The sequence below is a fragment of the Zonotrichia leucophrys genome, unplaced genomic scaffold (genome assembly GCF_028769735.1).
Source record: "Zonotrichia leucophrys gambelii isolate GWCS_2022_RI unplaced genomic scaffold, RI_Zleu_2.0 Scaffold_304_63264, whole genome shotgun sequence".
Classification (NCBI taxonomy): domain Eukaryota; kingdom Metazoa; phylum Chordata; class Aves; order Passeriformes; family Passerellidae; genus Zonotrichia; species Zonotrichia leucophrys.
This window is the reverse complement of record NW_026992509.1, coordinates 38,215-61,364: the sequence shown is the minus strand read 5'-3', so window position 1 is coordinate 61,364 and position 23,150 is coordinate 38,215. Positions and strand designations below refer to the sequence as shown.

The following is a 23,150-nucleotide window of genomic DNA, read 5'->3' as shown; positions in this document are numbered from 1 at the left end:
CACAGGGAGCCCAAAAATGGACACAGGGAACCCAAAATTTGTGAGAAATTGGGGAAACTTGGGACCCCAAAAACGGGCACGGGCACCCCAAAAATGGACACTGGGACGCCAAAATTTGGGGGAGTTTGGGGGAATTTGGGACCCCAAAAACCGGGAACAGTGGGACTTGGATCTGGTGCTCCGTGAGCAGCTCCGTGAGGGGAGAAGCCACACACGTGTGGGGAGTGTGGGAAGAGCTTCAGGTGGAACTGCGAACTGATCGAGCACCAGAGGATTCACACTGGGGAGAGGCCCTATGAGTGTGATAAATGCAGGAAGAGGTTTCGGACCAGCACCCATCTCCTCAGGCACTATTGGAGTCACAGAGAGGAGAGACCCTTCCAATGCCCTGAGTGTTGGAAGGGATTCAAGCGTAACGGCAACCTCGTCACCCACCGGCGCATCCAGACTGGGGAGAGGCCCTACGAGTGTCCCCAGTGTGGGAAGAGCTTCTCACAGAGCTCTAACTTGACTCGACACCAATGGAAGCACCACGAAGGGATGACCTGTGAGTGCCCCGAGTGCGGGCAGAGCTTCGTGCGCTGCTCAACCTCACGGATGTGGATTGTTATGGGCTGGCAGAGAATGATGTATTTGACAGCAAATAAAAGTCTGAGACGTACAACTTTCTTTCACGTTCATGTTCAGTCGGTTGCAGTTCTGTTTGCAGAGTGCCGCCTCCCAGAGAGTCCCCTCAGAGTTGCCGCCCTTGGCCTGAGCCCGCCCCTTTCCCCTCACGGTTCCCGCCCTTTCCCTGCCCCCTTTCCCCTCACGGTTCCCGCCCTTTCCCTGCCCCCTTTCCCCTCACGGTTCCAGCCGGTTCGGGGAGAGGAGCAGGGCTGGGGTGGAAGGATAGCGGAGATGCGCAGCGATGGAAGAGGAGAGAAGGTGGGTAGGGAGCAGGAGGAGGAGAAGGGATGGAAGGGGGGGATGGAAGAGGAGAAGGAGGCGGAGATAACGCTGAGGAGAGGGCGGGGGGATGGAAGAGGGGGAGCGGGAGGAAGAGGAAGAGGAGGGACAAAGGCGGATCGAGGCTGAGCGGACGGATCCACGCGGTCGACCAGCCTGAATTCGCAGCCCCCGCCTGTGGGATCATCGCCCCCGGAACGCGCCGGTGAGCAGGGACGGGAGCCCGGCCCTGATATCCCGGGGGGTCCCTGGGTTGGGTTTTTGGGGGATGTTTGGAGAATGAAGAAGTCCAAGGCTGAGCGGAAAAGGCCCCTCGGGGGGACATCGGGGGTGGCGGTGCCGTCCTGCCGGGGACGGCCTGGGGGGATCTCGTTGCCCTCGGCTGTGGCACGGAGGCAAATCCCATGGTGTCCTTGTCCTTCCTCCCCCAGAGCAGGAGCGGAGCATGGAGAGCAGGGAGGACAAATGCCCGCGGCAGGAGCTGGTGGAAGAGGCCGTTTTGAGCGGCTCCACGGCGCAGGAAGGCAACGGGGAGGAAAAGGCGCGGAGATGCCGCTCGAGGAGGGGCTGCAAACGCAGCCGGCGGGGATGTGAGGAGGAAAGAGCCGGCCTGGGCCGGGAAGGCGGCCGGAGACGGAGGCAGAGCTCGGAGCTGGTGCTCCGTGAGCAGCTCCGTGATGGGGAGAAGCCCCACACGTGCGGGGAGTGTGGGAAGAGCTTCAGGTGGAACTCTGTACTAATCAAGCACCAGAGGATTCACACTGGGGAGAGGCCCTTTGAGTGTGGGGAGTGTGGGAAGAGCTTCACAGAGAGCTCCAGCCTGATCGTGCACCAGAGGATCCACACTGGGGAAAGGCCTTTCGAGTGTTCCGTGTGTGGGATGCGCTTCACCCAGAGCTCCGCACGGAACATGCACCAGAGGAGCCACACAGGGGAGAGGCCCTTCGAGTGTGACAAATGCAGGAAGAGGTTTCAGACCCGCGCCGATCTCTTCCGCCACTTTCAGACTCACACAGAGGAGAGACCCTTCCAGTGCCCTGACTGTGGGAAGGGATTCCGGAAGAACTCCACCCTCATCGCCCACCAGCGTATCCACACAGGGGAGAGGCCCTACGAGTGTGATAAATGCAGGAAGAGGTTTCGGACCAGCGGCCTTCTCCTCCAGCACTATCGGATTCATACAGAGGAGAGGCCCTTCCAGTGCCCTGAGTGTGGGAAGGGATTTAAGCACAACTCCACCCTCATCAAACACCGGCGCATCCACACTGGGGAGAGGCCCTACGAGTGTCCCCAGTGTGGGAAGAGCTTCTCACGGAAGTCTCACTTGACCCAACACAAACGTAGACACCAGTAAGGGAAGCCCTGTGAGTGCCCCGAGTGCGGGCAGAGCTTCGTGCGCTGCTCCAGCTCCATCCCCCACTGGAGGAGGCACTGTGGGCACAGCCCTGGTCACTCACATTCCCTGTGATCCGTGCTGGGAACAGACAAGGAGGCTTCAAATTTTGGTTTGGCCTTAATATTTCTCCCTTCTCCATCTCTTTGCACTCCAAAATCCACGAGGGATGGATCTGTCACCTCAAAACCACTCAAATCCCACTGAAAACAGATCAATCTTATCCCAAAACTGCTTAATTGCAACTCAAAAAAGTCAATGTCATAGAAAACTCACTCAATTCCTCCACCACCTGAGTAAGACTGGGCTGGAAGGAGACTGGGAGAAGCGTGACCTCACTTACGGTGGTGGGATGGGGATTATCTTGGGCTGGGTGTGTGGGATGTATTTGATACGAAATAAAACTTTCAGACTTATTAATTTCTCTCCTGTTCATGTTCAGACGTTGCAGTTCTGTTTGCACAGTGCCGCCTCCCAGAGTGTCCCCTCAGAGTTGCCGCCCTTGGCCTGAGCCCGCCCCTTTCCCCTCACGGTTCCCGCCCTTTCCCTGCCCCCTTTCCCCTCACGGTTCCCGCCCTTTCCCTGCCCCCTTTCCCCTCACGGTTCCCGCCCTTTCCCTGCCCCCTTTCCCACACGACTCCAGGCGGTTCGGGGAGAGGAGCAGGGCTCGGGGAGATGGAAGGGGAGGGATGAAGGCAGAGAGAGAGCAGCGATGGCAGGAGGAAAAGGAGGTGGGGTTAGGGAGCAGGAGGAGGAGAAGGGATGGAGGAGGCGGGATGGAAGAGGAGAAGGAGGCGGAGATAACGCTGAGGAGCGGGAGGGGGGATGGAAGAGGAGGAGCGGGAGGAAGAGGAAGAGGAGGGACAAAGGCGGATCGAGGCTGAGCGGACGGTTGCACGCGGTCGACCACCCTGTATTGGCACTAGTCTCTATGGGATCATCTCACCCCCCATCGCGCCGGTGAGCAGGGACGGGAGCCCGGCCCTGATATCCCGGGGGATCCCTGGGTTGGGTTTTTGGGGGGATGTTTGGAGAATGAAGAAGTCCAAGGCTGAGCGGAAAAGGCCCCTCGGGGGGACATCGGGGGGTGGCGGTGCCGTCCTGCCGGGGACGCCCTGGGGGGATCTCGTTGCCCTCGGCTGCGGCACGGAGGCAAATCCCATCGTGTCCTTGTCCTTCCTCCCCCAGAGCGGGAGCGGAGCATGGAGAGCAGGGAGGACAAATGCCCGCGGCAGGAGCTGGTGGCAGAGGCCGTTTTGAGCGGCTCCACGGCGCAGGAAGGCAACGGGGAGGAAAAGGCGCGGAGATGCCGCACGAGGAGGGGCTGCAAACGCAGCCGGCGGGGATGTGAGGGGGAAAGAGCCGGCCTGGGGCGGGAAGGCGGCCGGAGACGGAGGCAGAGCTCGGAGCTGGTGCTCCGTGAGCAGCTCCGTGATGGGGAGAAGCCCCACACGTGCGGGGAGTGTGGGAAGAGCTTCAGGTGGAACTCAAAACTGATCGAGCACCAGAGGATTCACACTGGGGAGAGGCCCTTTGAGTGTGGGGAGTGTGGGAAGAGCTTCAGCCAGCGCTGCAATCTTCTCAGGCACCAGAGGACCCATCCTGGGGAGGTGCCCTACGAGTGTGGGGAGTGTGGGAAGAGCTTTACCCAGAACTCCAGCCTGGTCAAGCACCAGAGGTCCCACCTTCGGGAGAAGCGCCACGAGTGTGGGGAGTGTGGGCAGAGCTTCCGATGGAGGTCGGACCTGATCAGGCACCAAAGGACCCACAATGGGGAACGGCCCTACAAGTGTGGGGAGTGTGGGAAGAGCTTCACAGTGAGCTCCAGCCTGATCCAGCACCAGAGGATCCACACTGGGGAGAGGCCTTTCGAGTGTTCCGTGTGTGGGATGCGCTTCAGCCACAGCTCCGCCCGGAACATGCACCAGAGGAGCCACACAGGGGAGAGGCCCTTCGAGTGTGACAAATGCAGGAAGAGGTTTCAGACCCGCGCCCATCTCTTCCGCCACTTTCAGACTCACACAGAGGAGAGACCCTTCCAGTGCCCTGACTGTGGGAAGGGATTCAGGCAGAACTCCAACCTCATCGCCCACCGGCGCATCCACACTGGGGAGAGGCCCTACGAGTGTCCCCAGTGTGGGAAGAGCTTCTCACAGAGCTCTAACTTGACCCAACACCAATGTAGACACCACTAAGGGAAGCCCTGTGAGTGCCCCGAGTGCGGGCAGAGCTTCGTGCGCTGCTCCAGCTCCATCCCCCACTGGAGGAGGCACTGTGGGCACAGCCCTGGTCACTCACATTCCCTGTGATCCATGCTGGGAACACACCTGGCTGCTTTTCCTTTTAATTTCACCTGAATTTTTTTCTCTTCTCGTTCTCTTTGCACTCCAAAAGCCAAGAGAGATGAATCTTTCACTGCAAAACTACTCAAATCCCAATGAAAACAGCTCACTCTTGCCCCAGAATGATGAATCCCTCCTGAGAAAAACTCCATGCCATACAAATTTTCCTCGATTCTACAGCCAGCCTGTGGTTTAGAGTAGTGGGATCTCAATTAGATTGGTGGGGCGAGGATTGTGTGGAGCTGGGTGTGTGGGATGTATTTGATAGCAAATAAAACTCTCAGAGTTACAGATTTCTCTCCTGTCCATGTTCAGTCCGTTGCAGTTCTGTTTGCACAGTGCCGCCTGCTGAGCTCATTGTGTTTGTGTCCCTTTTTCTCTCCTGCCTCTCTTTGCCTGCTCTGTTTCTCTCTCAGTGTCTCCCTTGATCCTGGGACCACCAGAGACCCTGCCCTGATTTAATTGACCCCTGCCCTGATTTAATTGACCCCTCCCCTGATTTAATTGACCCCTGCCTGATTTAATTGACCCCTTTCCTGATTTAAATTTCACATTGCCCGATTTAATTGACCCCTGATCTGATTTAATTGACCCCTGCCCTGATTTAATTGACCCCTCCCCTGATTTAATTGATCCATTGCCTGATTTAATTGACCCCTCCCCTGATTTAATTTTCCCTTGCCTGATTTAATTGATCCATTGCCTGATTTAATTGACCCCTCCCCTGATTTAATTGACCCCTCCCCTGATTTAATTGACCCCTTGCCTGATTTAATTGACCCCTCCCTGATTTAATTGACCCCTTGCCTGATTTAATTGACCCCTTGCCTGATTTAATTGACCCATTACCTGATTTAATTGACCCATTGCCTGATTTAATTGACCCCTTGCCTGATTTAATTGACCCCTTGCCTGATTTAATTGACCCCTCCCTTGATTTAATTGACCCCTTGCCTGATTTAATTGACCCATTGCCTGATTTAATTGATACATTACCTGATTTAATTGACCCCTTGCCTGATTTAATTGATACATTACCTGATTTAATTGACCCCTGCCTTGATTTAATTGACCCCTTGCCTGATTTAATTGACCCCTGCCTTGATTTAATTGACCCATTGCCTGATTTAATTGACCCCTCCCCTGATTTAATTGATCCATTGCCTGATTTAATTGACCTATTGCCTGATTTAATTGACCCCTTGCCTGATTTAATTGACCCATTACCTGATTCAATTGACTCCTGCCCTGATTTAATTGACCCCTCTGTCCCCACCGACCCTCCCCTGAATATTAATTATTTTATTTCCCAATTATTATTTTAATTTCCAGTCCCCGGAGCTGAAGTCCTGAGGGCTGGCAGGGAAATGTCTCTGTAGGATTTTGCTCCGTTTGTCTTCAAGGTCGGGAACATCTTTTCCTGGCTGGGAGCTGGAATTCCAGACTTTTGGAATGTGTGGAGGGCGATAAGGACTGGGATTAAATATGGAGTGGGATCAATTAGGGACTGGGATCAAATATGGACTGGGATTAAATATGAATTGGGATCAAATATGGACTGGGATTAAATATGGACTGGGATTAAATATGGACTGGGATTAAATATGGTTTGGAATCAAATATGGACTGGGATCAATTAGGGAGTGGGATTAAATAGATTTGGATCAAATATGGACTGGGATCAAATAGGAACTGGGGTAAAATATGGACTGGGATAAATCGGACTGGGATAAAATACGGACTGGGATAAAATATGGACTGGGATCCTACAGACTGGGATAAACTGGACTGAGATTATTTAGACTGGGATCAAATCCGGACTGGGATCAACTTTGGACTGGGATCAAATATAGCCTGGGATCAAATACAGACTGGGATGAAATAGGGACTGGGATCAAATCAGGACTGGGATCAATTTTGGACTGGGATCAAATATAGCCTGGGATCAAATATGGACTGGGATCAAATATGGACTGGGATTAAATATGGAGTGGGATCAAATAGGGACTGGGATTAAATATGGTTTGGAATCAAATATGGACTGGGATCAATTATGGAGTGCGATTAAATAGATTTGGATCAAATATGGACTGGGATCAAATAGGAACTGGGATTAAATATGGATTGGGATCAAATCAGGACTGGGATCAAATATGGAACTGGGGTAAAATATGGACTGGGATCAAATATGGACTGGGATTGTGCAGACTGGGATAAACTGGACTGAGATTATTTAGACTGCAATAAAATATGGACTGGGAATCTTATGGATTGGGATCACACAGACTGGGATAAACTGGACTGGGATCAAATAGGGACTGGGGTAAAATATGGACTGGGATAAAATATGGACTGGGATCCTACAGACTGGGATAAACTGGACTGAGATTATTTAGACTGGGATCAAATCCGGACTGGGATCAACTTTGGACTGGGATCAAATATAGCCCGGGATCAAATACAGACTGGGATGAAATAGGGACTGGGATCAAATATGGACTGGGATCAAAAATATATTGGGATCAAATGGACTGGGTTTCTACAGACTGGGAAAAACTGGACTGAGATTATTTAGACTGGGATCAAATACGGACTGGGATTAAATATGGATTGGGATCAAATATGGACTGTGGTAAAATATGGACTGGGATCAAATATGGACTGGGATCAAATATGGACTGTGGTAAAATATGGACTGGGATCAAATGGACTGGGATCAAATATGGACTGGGGTCAAATAGGGACTGGGATCCTACAGAGTGGACCAAATATGGAGTGGGATCAAATATGGACTGAGATAAAATATGGACTGGAATCAAATGGACTGGGATCCTACAGACTGGGATAAACTGGACTGAGATTATTTAGACTGGGATCATATATGGACTGGGATCAGATATGGACTGAGATAAAATATGGACTGGGTGTGGTGGTTTGACCAGGAAGAAGTGGGAATTCTGGGAAGCTGTGGTCAAACCAATGAAGGTTTTGGGTTTGAGACTGGCACCTGGTGTAGCCAGTGGGGTTTGGACACACCTCCGAGAATACACAGGGGTTAAAAAGCAGGGCACTGCCCTTGGATCTCTCTCTTGGGACGTCGCAGCGCAGAGGTCGGATCTCTTCCCCCGTCCAGCCTCTGCTGCTGGGCGGGGGGGAGGGGCAGCCATGCGGTAGGCCCGGGGCCTGGACAGAGATGGGGGTGAGAAAGCTCTCAAGGATGGAAGGGTGGGGGAGCCCCAAGAGACATCGGGCAGCCATTCCCCCCCCCAGGAGAGAGAGAGAGGAGAGCCGGCGTCTGAATGTGATAGCAGCCAGCCCGGGAGGAGAAAGGGGAGGGAAGAGTGCAGCCTGGCCGGCGGAGCAGCAGCACCTGTGGGAGTACCAGCATTCTGAGATAGACAGAGACTGAAAACTTTTAACCCTTTCTTTCATGATTGGGGCCTTGCAAAAATGCTAATCCTCCTCGAAGCTGAATAAGAAGGGAGATAAGAGATGAGATGAGACAAGGACCTGGCCCGAAGAACGTGGAGATGATTGGATGGGGAGAGATGATTTGGAGTGGCCTTTTGGCTGGACTTTTCTTGTGGCCATGGACTCAGTTGTTCCTGTGACACAGACTGCATTTAGGGGGAGGCAGTGCCTCAAAACCAGGAGGGTTCATTCGTGAGGACCCCCCGGCCCCAGGGGGTTGGAAAAATATGGGGGGGACAGATGTCCCAAAGCAGAGACTGTGCCTTTTTGGAGTGAGACAAGGCATCCTTGAAAGACAACCCTAAAAGCAGCTCTGATCCATGCACGGTGGTGAGAGCACTGGGCATGGAAGGAAGATGTCACAAGCGGCAAAAAGGACTTTTTCCGGGCGGTGCCGAAGTGACAGGGAAGCACACGAGGTTTCAGTGTGTTTCCAGGGGAAGCCTATGGAACAAGAAGGACTCCTTTCCTCTTCATGAACTGCAGTTTGAGTATACTAAAATGTGGGGCCAAGGCTGGGCAGTTGATGATTTGGGAGAATGTATCGGATTGGGAAAGTCAGGTAGTGGGGAGGGGGGAAAGTGGTTTTTGTAAGGTTTTCAATTTTTTTTCCTTTTCCTTATAGTCTTTCCCTATTTTCCTGTAGTTTAGGTAATAAAGTGTTTTTTATGTTTAAGTTGGAGCCTGTTTTGCTTATTCCTGGTCACATCTCACAGCAGACACCAGGGTGAGGCATTTTCATGGGGGGCACTGGCTCTGTGCCAGGCTCAAACCATGACACCCCTCTGGAGGAGGCACTGTGGGCACAGCCCTGGTCACTCACATTCCCTGTGATCCATGCTGGGAACACACCTGGCTGCTTCTCCTTTTAATTTCACCTTAATTTTTTTCTCTTCTCGATCTCTTTGCACTCCAAAAGCCAAGAGAGATTAATCTATCACTGCAAAACAACTCAAATCCCAATGAAAACAGCTCGCTCTTGCCCCAGAATGCTCAATCCCTCCTGAGAAAAACTCAATGCAATACGAATTTTCCTCGATTCTTCAGCCAGCCTGTGGTTTAGAGTAGTGGGATCTCAATTAGAGTATTTGGGCGGGGATTGTGTAGGGCTTGGTGTGTGGGATGTATTTGATAGCAAATAAAATTCTCAGAGTTACTTTTTTCTCTCCCGTTCATGTTCAGTCGGTTGCAGTTCTGTTTGCAGAGTGCCGCCTCCCAGAGTGTCCCCTCAGAGTTGCCGCCCTTGGCCTGAGCCCGCCCCTTTCCCCTCACGGTTCCCGCCCTTTCCCTGCCCCCTTTTACCCTCACGGTTCCGCCCTTTCCCTGCCCCCTTTCCCCTCACGGTTCCGCCCTTTCCCTGCCCCCTTTCCCCTCAGGGTTCCCGCCCTTTCCCTGCCCCCTTTCCCCTCACGGTTACAACCGGTTGGGGGAGAGGAGCAGGACTAAGGAAGAAAGAAGGGGAGGGATGAAGGCGGAGAGAGAGCAGCGATGGAAGGAGGGGAAGAAGGCGGGGTTGGGGAGGAGAAAGAGGAGAAGGGATGGAAGGGGCGGGATGGAAGAGGAGAAGGAGGCGGAGATAACGCTGAGGAGCGGGAGGGGGGATGGAAGAGGAGGAGCGGGACGAAGAGGAAGAGGAGGGACAAAGGCGGATCGAGGCTGAGCGGACGGATCCACGATCTGGAGCCCGGCCTGAATTCGCAGCCCCCGCCTGTGGGATCATCTCCCCCCGCATCGCGCCGGTGAGCAGGGACGGGAGCCCGGCCCTGATATCCCGGGGGGTCCCTGGGTTGGGTTTTTGGGGGGATGTTTGGAGAATGAAGAAGTCCAAGGCTGAGCGGAAAAGGCCCCTCGGGGGGACATCGGGGGTGGCGGTGCCGTCCTGCCGGGGACGGCCTGGGGGGATCTCGTTGCCCTCGGCTGTGGCACGGAGGCAAATCCCATCGTGTCCTTGTCCTTCCTCCCCCAGAGCGGGAGCGGAGCATGGAGAGCAGGGAGGACAAATGCCCGCGGCAGGAGCTGGTGGAAGAGGCCGTTTTGAGCGGCTCCACGGCGCAGGAAGGCAACGGGGAGGAAAAGGCGCGGAGATGCCGCACGAGGAGGGGCTGCAAACGCAGCCGGCGGGGATGTGAGGGGGAAAGAGCCGGCCTGGGCCGGGAAGGCGGCCGGAGACGGAGGCAGAGCTCGGAGCTGGTGCTCCGTGAGCAGCTCCGTGATGGGGAGAAGCCCCACACGTGCGGGGAGTGTGGGAAGAGCTTCAGGTGGAACTCTGTACTAATCACACACCACAGGATTCACAATGGGGAGACGCCCTTTGAGTGTGGGGAGTGCGGGAAGAGCTTCAGCCAGCGCAGCCATCTGATCAGGCACCAGAGGACCCACACTGGGGCGAGGCCCTACGAGTGTGGGGAGTGTGGGCAGAGCTTCACCCAGAGCTCCAGCCTGATCAAGCACCAGAGGTCCCACCTTAGGGAGAAGCGCCACGAGTGTGGGGAGTGTGGGCAGAGCTTCCGATGGAGGTCGGACCTGATCAGGCACCAAAGGACCCACAATGGGGAACGGCCCTACAAGTGTGGGGAGTGTGGGAAGAGCTTCACATTGAGCTCCGGCCTGATCCAGCACCAGAGGATCCACACTGGGGAGAGGCCTTTCGAGTGTTCCGAGTGTGGGATGCGCTTCAGCCACAGCTCCGCCCGGAACATGCACCAGAGGAGCCACACAGGGGAGAGGCCCTTCGAGTGTGACAAATGCAGGAAGAGGTTTCAGACCCGCGCCCATCTCTTCCGCCACTTTCAGACTCACACAGAGGAGAGACCCTTCCAGTGCCCTGACTGTGGGAAGGGATTCAGGCAGAACTCCAACCTCATCGCCCACCAGCGTATCCACACAGGGGAGAGGCCCTACGAGTGTCCCCAGTGTGGGAAGAGCTTCTCACAGAGCTCTCACTTGACCCAACACCAACGTAGACACCACTAAGGGAAGCCCTGTGAGTGCCCCGAGTGCGGGCAGAGCTTCGTGCGCTGCTCCAGCTCCATCCCCCTCTGGAGGAGGCACTGTGGGCACAGCCCTGGTCACTCACATTCCCTGTGATCCATGCTGGGAACACACCTGGCTGCTTCTCCTTTTAATTTCACCTGAATTTTTTTCTCTTCTCGATCTCTTTGCACTCCAAAAGCCAAGAGAGATGAATCTTTCACTGCAAAACTACTCAAATCCCAATGAAAACAGCTCACTCTTGCCCCAGAATGCTCAATCCCTCCTGAGAAAAACTCCATGCCATACAAATTTTCCTCGATTCTACAGCCAGCCTGTGGTTTAGAGTAGTGGGATCTCAATTAGTGTGGTGGGGTGGGGATTGTGTGGAGCTGGGTGTGTGGGATGTATTTGATAGCAAATAAAACTCTCAGAGTTACAGATTTCTCTCCTGTCCATGTTCAGTCCGTTGCAGTTCTGTTTGCACAGTGCCGCCTGCTGAGCTCATTGTGTTTGTGTCCCTTTTTCTCTCCTGCCTCTCTTTGCCTGCTCTGTTTCTCTCTCAGTGTCTCCCTTGATCCTGGGACCACCAGAGACCCTGCCCTGATTTAATTGACCCCTCCCCTCATTTAATTGACCCATATCCTGATTTAATTGACCCCTGATCTGATTTAATTGACCTATTGCCTGATTTAATTTACCCTTGCCTGATTTAATTGACCCATTTCCTGATTTAAATTTCACATTGCCCGATTTAATTGACCCCTTGCCTGATTTAATTGATACATTACCTGATTTAATTGACCCCTTGCCTGATTTAATTGACCCCTATCCTGATTTAATTGACCCCTCCCCTGATTTAATTGACCCTTCCCCTGATTTAATTGACCCATTTCCTGATTTAAATTTCCCATTGCCTGATTTAATTGACCACTCCCCTGATTTAATTGACCCCTGCCCTGATTTAATTGACCCCTCCCCTGATTTAATTGACCCCTCCCCTGATTTAATTGACCCCTCCCTTGATTTAATTGACCCCTCCCCTGATTTAATTGACCCCTGATCTTATTTAATTGACCCATTGCCTGGTTTAATTGACCCATTGCCTGATTTAATTGACTCCTGCCCTGATTTAATTGACCCATTACCTGATTTAATTGACCCCTCTGTCCCCACCGACCCTCCCCTGAATATTAATTATTTTATTTCCCAATTATTATTTTAATTTCCAGTCCCCGGAGCTGAAGTCCTGAGGGCTGGCAGGGAAATGTCTCTGTAGGATTTTGCTCCGTTTGTCTTCAAGGTCGGGAACATCTTTTCCTGGCTGGGAGCTGGAATTCCAGACTTTTGGAATGTGCGGAGGGCGATAAGGACTGGGATTAAATATGGAGTGGGATCAATTAGGGACTGGGATTAAATATGGAACTTGGGATCAAATATGGACTGGGATTAAATATGGACTGGGATTAAATATGGTTTGGAATCAAATATGGACTGGGATCAATTAGGAGTGGATTAAATAGTTTGGATCAAATATGGACGGGGATCAAATAGGAACTGGGTAAAATAGGATGGGATCAAATCAGGACTGGATCAATATGGAACTGGGTAAAATATGGACTGGGATCAAATATGGACTGGGATTGTGCAGACTGGGATAAACTGGACTAAGATTATTTAGTCTGGGATCAAATATGGACTGGGAATCTATGGATTGGGACATACAGACTGGGATAAACTGGACTGGGATCAAATAGGACTGGGTAAAATATGGACTGGGATAAATCGACGTACTGGAGGATAAACTGGACTGGGATCAAATGGACTAAAATGACTGGGATCAAATATGGACTGGGATCCTACAGACTGGGATAAACTGGACTGAGATCATTTAGACTGGGATCAAATATGGACATGGGATCAACTGGTTGGACGGGGATCAAATATAGCCTGGGATCAAATACAGACTGGGATGAAATAGGGACTGGGATCAAATCAGGACTGGGATCAAATCAGGACTGGGATCAATTTTGGACTGGGATCAAATATAGCCTGGGATCAAATATGGACTGGGATCTTATGGACTGGGATGAAATATGGATGGGGATCAAATATGGACTGGGATCAAAAATATATTGGGATCAAATGGACTGGGTTTCTACAGACTGGGATAAACTGGACTGAGATTATTTAGACTGGGATCAAATATGGACTGTGGTAAAAAATGGACTGGGATCAAATGGACTGGGATAAAATATGGACTGGGGTCAAATAGGGACTGGGATCAAATAGGGACTGAGATAAAATATGGACTGGAATCCTACAGACTGGGATAAACTGGACTGAGATTATTTCGACTGGGATCATGTATGGACTGGGATCAACTTTGTACTGGGATCAAATATGGACTGGGATCAAATACAGACTGGGATGAAATAGGGACTGGGATCAAATATGGAATGGGATCAAAAATATATTGGGATCAAATGGACTGGGTTTCTACAGACTGGGATAAACTGGACTGAGATTATTTAGACTGGGATCAAATACGGACTGGGATTAAATATGGATTGGGATCAAATATGGACTGTGGTAAAATATGGACTGGGATCAAATGGACTGGGATAAACTGGACTGGGATAAAATATGGACTGGGGTCAAATAGGGACTGGGATTGTAGAGAGTGGACCAAATATGGACTGGGATTAAATAGGAACTGGGATCAGATATGGACTGGGATCCAATATGAACCGCGATAATCCTGACTGGGATAAACTGGATGGAGATTATATAGACTAAGATCAAATAGGGACTGGGATCAAATAGGGACTGAGATAAAATATGGACTGGAATCAAATGGACTGGGATCCTACAGACTGGGATAAACTGGACTGAGATTATTTAGACTGGGATCATATATGGACTGGGATCAGATATGGACTGAGATAAAATATGGACTGGGATCAAACAGACTGGGATCAAATGGACTGGGCTCAGATATGGACTGGGCTCAAATATGGACTGGGATCAAATATGGACTGGGATCAAATATGGACCGGGACCATCCCGACAGGGACGGCTGCACCGGAACCGAGCGAGCTGAGGCCGTCCCACCCCGCCCCGCCCAGTTCCCTCCCAGTCCCTCCCAGTTCCCTCCCAGTCCCTCCCAGTTCCCTCCCAGTTCCCTCCCAGTTCCCTCCCAGTCCCTCCCAGTCCCTCCCAGTTCCCTCCCCAAACTCCTCGGAGCCATCGCGGAGCTCCCGGTGCCGATCCCGATCCCGATCCCGAATCCCGGTTTCAGTCTCGGTTCCGGTCCCGATCGCGGTCCCGGTTCGAGTCTCGCTCCCGATCCCAAATCCCGATCCCAGATCCCGATCTTGATCCCGTTCCCGGTTTGATCCGGTTCGGTTCGATCCGGTTCGGTTCACGGCACCGGGGATGAAGATCGCGATCTTTGGAGCCACCGCAGAACCGGGCGGGTCACGCTGGGGCTGGCGCTGGAGCAGGGTACGGGACACCCCGAAAACGGGCACGGGACACCCCAAAAATGGGCACTGGGATCCTGAAATTTGGGGGAATTTGGGACCCCAAATTCGGGAATGGACGGAGCCCAAAAATGGACACAGGGAGCCCAAAAATGGACACAGGGAACCCAAAATTTGCGAGAAATTGGGGAAACTTGGGACCCCAAAAACGGGCACGGGCACCCCAAAAATGGACACTGGGACCCCAAAATTTGGGGGAGTTTGGGGGAATTTGGGACCCCAAAAACCGGGAACAGTGGGACTTGGATCTGGTGCTCCGTGAGCAGCTCCGTGAGGGGAGAAGCCACACACGTGTGGGGAGTGTGGGAAGAGCTTCAGGTGGAACTCCCACCTGATCGCGCACCAGAGGATCCACACAGGGGAGAGGCCCTACGAGTGTGATAAATGCAGGAAGAGGTTTCGGACCAGCACCCATCTCCTCAGGCACTATTGGAGTCACAGAGAGGAGAGACCCTTCCAATGCCTGAGTGTTGGAAGGGATTCAAGCGTAACGGCAACCTCGTCACCCACCGGCGCATCCAGACTGGGGAGAGGCCCTACGAGTGTCCCCAGTGTGGGAAGAGCTTCTCACAGAGCTCTAACTTGACTCGACACCAATGGAAGCACCACGAAGGGATGACCTGTGAGTGCCCCGAGTGCGGGCAGAGCTTCGTGCGCTGCTCAACCTCACGGATGTGGATTGTTATGGGCTGGCAGAGAATGATGTATTTGACAGCAAATAAAAGTCTGAGACGTACAACTTTCTTTCACGTTCATGTTCAGTCGGTTGCAGTTCTGTTTGCACAGTGCCGCCTCCCAGAGAGTCCCCTCAGAGTTGCCGCCCTTGGCCTGAGCCCGCCCCTTTCCCCTCACGGTTCCGCCCTTTCCCTGCCCCCTTTACCCTCACGGTTCCGCCCTTTCCCCGCCCCCTTTCCCCTCACGGTTCCCGCCCTTTTCCCTGCCCCTTTCCCCTCACGGTTCCCGCCCTTTCCCTGCCCCCTTTCCCCTCACGGTTCCAGCCGGTTCGGGGAGAGGAGCAGGGCTGGGGGAGATGGAAGAGGAGGGATGAAGGCGGAGAGAGAGCAGCGATGGAAGGAGGGGAAGAAGGCGGGGTTAGGGAGGAGAAAGAGGAGAAGGGATGGAAGGGGCGGGATGGAAGAGGAGAAGGAGGCGTAGAACGCTGAGGAGCGGGAGAAGGGATGGAAGAGGAGGAGCGGGAGGAAGAGGAAGAGGAGGGACAAAGGCGGATCGAGGCTGAGCGGACGGATCCACGCGGTCTGGAGCCCGGCCTGAATTCGCAGCCCCCACCTGTGGGATCATCTCCCCCCGCATCGCGCCGGTGAGCAGGGACGGGAGCCCGGCCCTGATATCCCGGGGGGTGCCTGGGTTGGGTTTTTGGGGGATGTTTGGAGAATGAAGAAGTCCAAGGCTGAGCGGAAAAGGCCCCTCGGGGGGACATCGGGGGGTGGCGGTGCCGTCCTGCCGGGGACGGCCTGGGGGGATCTCGTTGCCCTCGGCTGTGGCACGGAGGCAAATCCCATGGTGTCCTTGTCCTTCCTCCCCCAGAGCGGGAGCGGAGCATGGAGAGCAGGGAGGACAAATGCCCGCGGCAGGAGCTGGTGGAAGAGGCCGTTTTGAGCGGCTCCACGGCGCAGGAAGGCAACGGGGAGGAAAAGGCGCGGAGATGCCGCTCGAGGAGGGGCTGCAAACGCAGCCGGCGGGGATGTGAGGGGGAAAGAGCCGGCCTGGGCCAGGAAGGCGGCCGGAGACGGAGGCAGAGCTCGGAGCTGGTGCTCCGTGAGCAGCTCCGTGATGGGGAGAAGCCCCACACGTGCGGGGAGTGTGGGAAGAGCTTCAGGTGGAACTCCCATTTGATCGAGCACCAGAGGATCCACACTGGGGAAAGGCCTTTCGAGTGTTCCGTGTGTGGGATGCGCTTCAGCTACAGCTCCGCCCGGAACAAGCACCAGAGGAGCCACACAGGGGAGAGGCCCTTCGAGTGTGACAAATGCAGGAAGAGGTTTCAGACCCGCACCGATCTCTTCCGCCACTTTCAGACTCACACAGAGGAGAGACCCTTCCAGTGCCCTGAGTGTGGGAAGGGATTCAGGGAGAACTCCAGCCTCATCGCCCACCAGCGCATCCACACAGGGGAGAGGCCCTACGAGTGTGATAAATGCAGGAAGAGGTTTCGGACCCGCGGCCATCTCCTCCAGCACTATCAGAGTCACACAGAGAAGAGGCCCTGCCAATGCCCTGACTGTGGGAAGGGATTCAGGCGCAACTCCACCCTCGTCACCCACCGGCGCATCCACACTGGGGAGAGGCCCTACGAGTGCGATAAATGCAGGAAGAGGTTTCGGACCAACGGCCATCTCCTCCAGCACTATCGGATTCATACAGAGGAGAGGCCTTTCCAATGCCCTGAGTGTGGGAAGGGATTCAAGTACAACTCCACCCTCGTCAGGCACCGGCGCATCCACACTGGGGAGAGGCCCTACGAGTGTCCCCAGTGTGGGAAGAGCTTCTCACGGAGGTTTCAGTTGACCCGACACCAACGGAGCCACCACTAAGGGAAGCCCTGTGAGTGCCCCGAGTGCGGGCAGAGCTTCGTGCGCTGCTCCAGCTCCATCCCCCACTGGAGGAGGCACTGTGGGCACAACCCTGGTCACTCACATTCCCCGTGATCCGTGCTGGGAACACACATGGAGGCTTCAAATTTTGGTTTGGCCTTAATATTTCTTCTTTCTCCATCTCTTTGCACTCCAAAATCCACGAGGGATGGATCTGTCACCTCAAAACCTCTCAAATTCCACTGAAAACTGCTCGATATTAACACAAAACTGCTCAATTGCAACTCAAAAATGTCAATGTCATAAAAAATTCACTCGATTGTCAGCCTCCTGAGTAAGATTGGGCTGGAAGGAGACTGGGAGAAGCGTGACCTCAGTTAGGGTGGTTGGATGGGGATTATCTTGGGCTGGGTGTGTGGGATGTCTTTGATATGAAATAAAACTCTCAGAGTTACTGATTTCTCTCCCGTTCATGTTCAGTCACTTACAGTTCTGTTTGCACAGTGCCGCCTCCCAGATTGTCCCCTCAGAGTTGCCGCCCTTGGCCTGAGCCCGCCCCTTTCCCCTCACGGTTCCCGCCCTTTCCCTGCCCCCTTTTCCCCTCACGGTTCCGCCATTTCCCAGCCCCCTTTCCCCTCACGGTTCCCGCCCTTTCACCGCCCCCTTTTACCCTCATGGTTCCGCCCTTTCCCTGCCCCCTTTCCCCTCACGGTTACAGCCGGTTGGGGGAGAGGAGCAGGACTAAGGAAGAAAGAAGGGGAGGGATGAAGGCGGAGAGAGAGCAGCGATGGAAGGAGGGGAAGAAGGCGGGGTTGGGGAGGAGAAAGAGGAGAAGGGATGGAAGGGGCGGGATGGAAGAGGAGAAGCAGGCGGAGATAACGCTGAGGAGCGGGAGGGGGGATGGAAGAGGAGGAGCGGGAGGAAGAGGAAGAGGAGGGACAAAGGCGGATCGAGGCTGAGCGGACGGATCCACGCGGTCTGGAGCCCAGCCTGAATTCGCAGCCCCCACCTGTGGGATCATCGCCCCCCCCATCGCGCCGGTGAGCAGGGACGGGAGCCCGGCCCTGATATCCCGGGGGGTCCCTGGGTTGGGTTTTTGGGGGGATGTTTGGAGAATGAAGAAGTCCAAGGCTGAGCGGAAAAGGCCCCTCGGGGGGACATCGGGGGGTGGCGGTGCCGTCCTGCCGGGGACGGCCTGGGGGGATCTCGTTGCCCTCGGCTGTGGCACGGAGGCAAATCCCATCGTGTCCTTGTCCTTCCTCCCCCAGAGCAGGAGCGGAGCATGGAGAGCAGGGAGGACAAATGCCCGCGGCAGGAGCTGGTGGAAGAGGCCGTTTTGAGCGGCTCCACGGCGCAGGAAGGCAACGGGGAGGAAAAGGCGCGGAGATGCCGCTCGAGGAGGGGCTGCAAACGCAGCCGGCGGGGATGTGAGGGGGAAAGAGCCGGCCTGGGCCGGGAAGGCGGCCGGAGACGGAGGCAGAGCTCGGAGCTGGTGCTCCGTGAGCAGCTCCGTGATGGGGAGAAGCCCCACACGTGCGGGGAGTGTGGGAAGAGCTTCAGGTGGAACTGCGAACTGATCGTGCACCAGAGGACCCACACTGGGGAGAGGCCCTATGAGTGTGGGCAGTGTGGGAAGAGCTTCAGCCAGCACGCCTATCTGATCGTGCACCAGAGGATTCACACTGGGGAGAGGCCCTACGAGTGTGGGGAGTGTGGGAAGAGCTTCAGCCAAGTCAACAATCTGGTCACGCACCAGAGGAGCCACACTGGGGAGAGGCCTTTTGAGTGTGGGCAGTGTGGGAAGAGCTTCAGGAGGAGCTCCCATCTGATCGAGCACCAGAGGATCCACACTGGAGAGAGGCCCTTTGAGTGTGGGCAGTGTGGGAAGTGCTTCAGGTGGAAGTCCCATTTGATCCCGCACCGGAGGATTCACACTGGGGAGAGGTCCTTTGAGTGTGGGGAGTGCGGGAAGAGCTTCACCCAGAGCTCCAGCCTGATCAATCACCAGAGGTCCCACCTTCAGGAGAATCGCCACGACTGTGGGGAGTGTGGGCAGAGCTTCCGATGGAGGTCGCAGCTCATCAGGCACCAGAGGACCCACACTGGGGAGAGGCCCTACGAGTGTGGGGAGTGTGGGAAGAGCTTCACAGTGAGCTCCAGCCTGATTGTGCACCAGAGGATCCACACTGGGGAAAGGCCTTTCGAGTGTTCCGTGTGTGGGATGCGCTTCAGCCAGAGCTCCCACCGGAACAAGCACCAGAGGAGCCACACTGGGGAGAGGCCCTTTGAGTGTGACAAATGCAGGAAGAGGTTTCAGACCCGCGCCGATCTCTTCTACCACTTTCAGACTCACACAGAGGAGAGGCCCTTCCAGTGCCCTGAGTGTGGGAAGGGATTCCGGAAGAACTCCAACCTCATCGCCCACCAGCGCATCCACACTGGGGAGAGGCCCTACGAGTGTGATAAATGCAGGAAGAGGTTTCAGACCAGCTCCCATCTCCTCCGGCACTATCGGATTCACACAGAGGAGAGGCCCTTCCGCTGCCCCGACTGCGGGAAGGGATTCAAGCACAACTCCACCCTCGTCACCCACCGGCGCATCCACACTGGGGAGAGGCCCTACGAGTGTCCCCAGTGTGGGAAGAGCTTCTCACAGAGCTCTCACTTGACCCAACACCAACGTAGACACCACTAAGGGAAGCCCTGTGAGTGCCCCGAGTGCGGGCAGAGCTTCGTGCGCTGCTCCAGCTCCATCCCCCACTGGAGGAGGCACTGTGGGCACAGCCCTGGTCACTCACATTCCCTGTGATCCATGCTGGGAACACACCTGGCTGCTTCTCCTTTTAATTTCACCTGAATTTTTTTCTCTTCTCGATCTCTTTGCACTCCAAAAGCCAAGAGAGATGAATCTTTCACTGCAAAACTACTCAAATCCCAGTGAAAACAGCTCACTCTTGCCCCAGAATGCTCAATCCCTCCTGAGAAAAACTCCATGCCATACAAATTTTCCTCGATTCTACAGCCAGCCTGTGGTTTAGAGTAGTGGGATCTCAATTAGTGTGGTGGGATGGGGATTGTGTGGAGCTGGGTGTGTGGGATGTATTTGATAGCAAATAAAACTCTCAGAGTTACAGATTTCTCTCCTGTCCATGTTCAGTCCGTTGCAGTTCTGTTTGCACAGTGCCGCCTGCTGAGCTCATTGTGTTTGTGTCCCTTTTTCTCTCCTGCCTCTCTTTGCCTGCTCTGTTTCTCTCTCAGTGTCTCCCTTGATCCTGGGACCACCAGAGACCCTGCCCTGATTTAATTGATCCATTGCCTGATTTAATTGACCCCTCCCCTGATTTAATTGACCCCTCCCCTGATTTAATTGACCCATTTCCTGATTTAAATTTCCCATTGCCTGATTTAATTGACCCCTATCCTGATTTAATTGACCCCTCCCCTGATTTAATTGACCCCTATCCTGATTTAATTGACCCCTGATCTGATTTAATTGACCCCTCCCCTGATTTAATTGACCCTTGCCTGATTTAATTGACCCCTTGCCTGATTTAATTGACCCCTCCCCTGATTTAATTGACCCCTATCCTGATTTAATTGACCCCTTGCCTGATTTAATTGACCCCTTCCCTGATTTAATTGACCCCTCCCCTGATTTAATTGACCCCTCCCCTGATTTAATTGACCCCTTGCCTGATTTAATTGACCCCTTGCCTGATTTAATTGACCCCTCCCCTGATTTAATTGACCCCTCCCCTGATTTAATTGACCCATTGCCTGATTTAATTGACCCCTGCCCTGATTTAATTTTCCCTTGCCTGATTTAATTGACCCCTCCCTTGATTTAATTGACCCCTCCCCTGATTTAATTGACCCCTTGCCTGATTTAATTGATACATTACCTGATTTAATTGACCCCTTGCCTGATTTAATTGACCCCTGATCTGATTTAATTGACCCCTTGCCTGATTTAATTGACTCCTGCCCTGATTTAATTGACCCATTGCCTGATTTAATTGACCCCTCTGTCCCCACCGACCCTCCCCTGAATATTAATTATTTTATTTCCCAATTATTATTTTAATTTCCAGTCCCCGGAGCTGAAGTCCTGAGGGCTGGCAGGGAAATGTCTCTGTAGGATTTTGCTCCGTTTGTCTTCAAGGTCGGGAACATCTTTTCCTGGCTGGGAGCTGGAATTCCAGACTTTTGGAATGTGTGGAGGGCGATAAGGACTGGGATTAAATATGGAGTGGGATCAATTAGGGACTGGGATTAAATATGAATTGGGATTAAATATGGACTGGGATTAAATATGGTTTGGAATCAAATATGGACTGGGATTAAATATGGACTGGGATTAAATATGGTTTGGAATCAAATATGGACTGGGATCAATTAGGGAGTGCGATTAAATAGATTTGGATCAAATATGGACTGGGATCAAATAGGAACTGGGATTAAATATGGATTGGGATCAAATATGGACTGGGATCAAATAGGAACTGGGGTAAAATATGGACTGGGATCAAATATGGACTGGGATTGTGCAGACTGGGATAAACTGGACTGAGATTATTTAGACTGGGATCAAATATGGACTGGGAATCTTATGGATTGGGACCATACAGACTGGGATAAACTGGACTGGGATCAAATAGGGACTGGGGTAAAATATGGACTGGGATAAATCGGACTGGGATAAAATACGGACTGGGATAAAATATGGACTGGGATCCTACAGACTGGGATAAACTGGACTGAGATTATTTAGACTGGGATCAAATCCGGACTGGGATCAACTTTGGACTGGGATCAAATATAGCCCGGGATCAAATACAGACTGGGATGAAATAGGGACTGGGATCAAATATGGAATGGGATCAAAAATATATTGGGATCAAATGGACTGGGGTCTACAGACTGGGATAAACTGGACTGAGATTATTTAGACTGGGATCAAATATGGACTGGGATTAAATATGGATTGGGATCAAATATGGACTGTGGTAAAATATGGACTGGGATCAAATGGACTGGGATAAAGTGGACTGGGATAAAATATGGACTGGGGTCAAATAGGGACTGGGATTGTAGAGAGTGGACCAAATATGGACTGGGATAAAATATGGACTGGGGTCAAATATGGACTGGGATCCAATATGAACCGCGATAATCCTGACTGGGATAAACTGGATGGAGATTATATAGACTAAGATCAAATAGGGACTGGGATCAAATAGGGACTGAGATAAAATATGGACTGGAATCAAATGGACTGGGATCCTACAGACTGGGATAAACTGGACTGGGATCAAATCAGGACTGGGATCAAATATGGAACTAGGATCAAATAGGAACTGGGATTAAATATGGATTGGAATCAAATAGGAACTGGGATAAACTGGACTGGGATTAAATATGGATTGGGAACAAATATGGAATGGGATGAAATGCGAACTGGGATCAAATATAGACTGGGATAATTCTGACTGGGGTAAACTGGAGTGAGATTATATAGACTAAGATCAAATATGGACTGGGATCAGATATGGACTGGGATTAAATATAGATTGGGAACAAATATATATTGGGATCAAATGGACTGGGTTTCTACAGACTGGGATAAACTGGAGTGAGATTATTTAGACTGGGATCAAATACGGACTGGGATAAAATATGAAATGGGGTCAAATAGGGACTGGGATTGTAGAGAGCGGACCAAACATGGACTGGGATTAAATGCGAACTGGGGTCAGATATGGACTGGGAGAAAATACGGACTGGGGTCAAATAGGGACTGGGATCCTACAGAGTGGACCAAATATGGAGTGGGATTAAATAGGAACTGGGATAAAATATGGACTGGGATCAAGTATGGACTGGGATAATCCTGACTGGGATAAACTGGACTGGGATAAAATATGGACCA

General features: G+C 52.9%; 1 protein-coding gene and 2 pseudogenes across 1 annotated transcript; all 3 read left to right on the top strand.

Moving 5' to 3' along the window:
- Window positions 1-1,053: 1,053 nt before the first annotated feature.
- Window positions 1,054-2,757, top strand: LOC135441470 (zinc finger protein 239-like). Its single transcript, XM_064701015.1, has 2 exons — window positions 1,054-1,153; window positions 1,380-2,757. The coding sequence occupies exon 2, from the start codon at window positions 1,394-1,396 to the stop codon at window positions 2,300-2,302; it is 909 nt and encodes a 302-aa protein (XP_064557085.1). The 5' UTR covers window positions 1,054-1,153; window positions 1,380-1,393; the 3' UTR covers window positions 2,303-2,757.
- Window positions 2,758-2,979: 222 nt separating this feature from the next.
- On the top strand, window positions 2,980-11,565 carry LOC135441471 (zinc finger protein 883-like; annotated as a pseudogene).
- A 4,256-nt stretch (window positions 11,566-15,821) lies between these two features.
- Window positions 15,822-20,534, top strand: LOC135441469 (zinc finger protein 850-like; annotated as a pseudogene).
- Window positions 20,535-23,150: the final 2,616 nt, after the last annotated feature.

Excerpts from the sequence above, each read along its gene's own strand:
- LOC135441470 (XM_064701015.1), top strand. The coding sequence starts at position 1,394 with ATGGAGAGCAGGGAGGACAAATGCCCGCGGCAGGAGCTGGTGGAAGAG.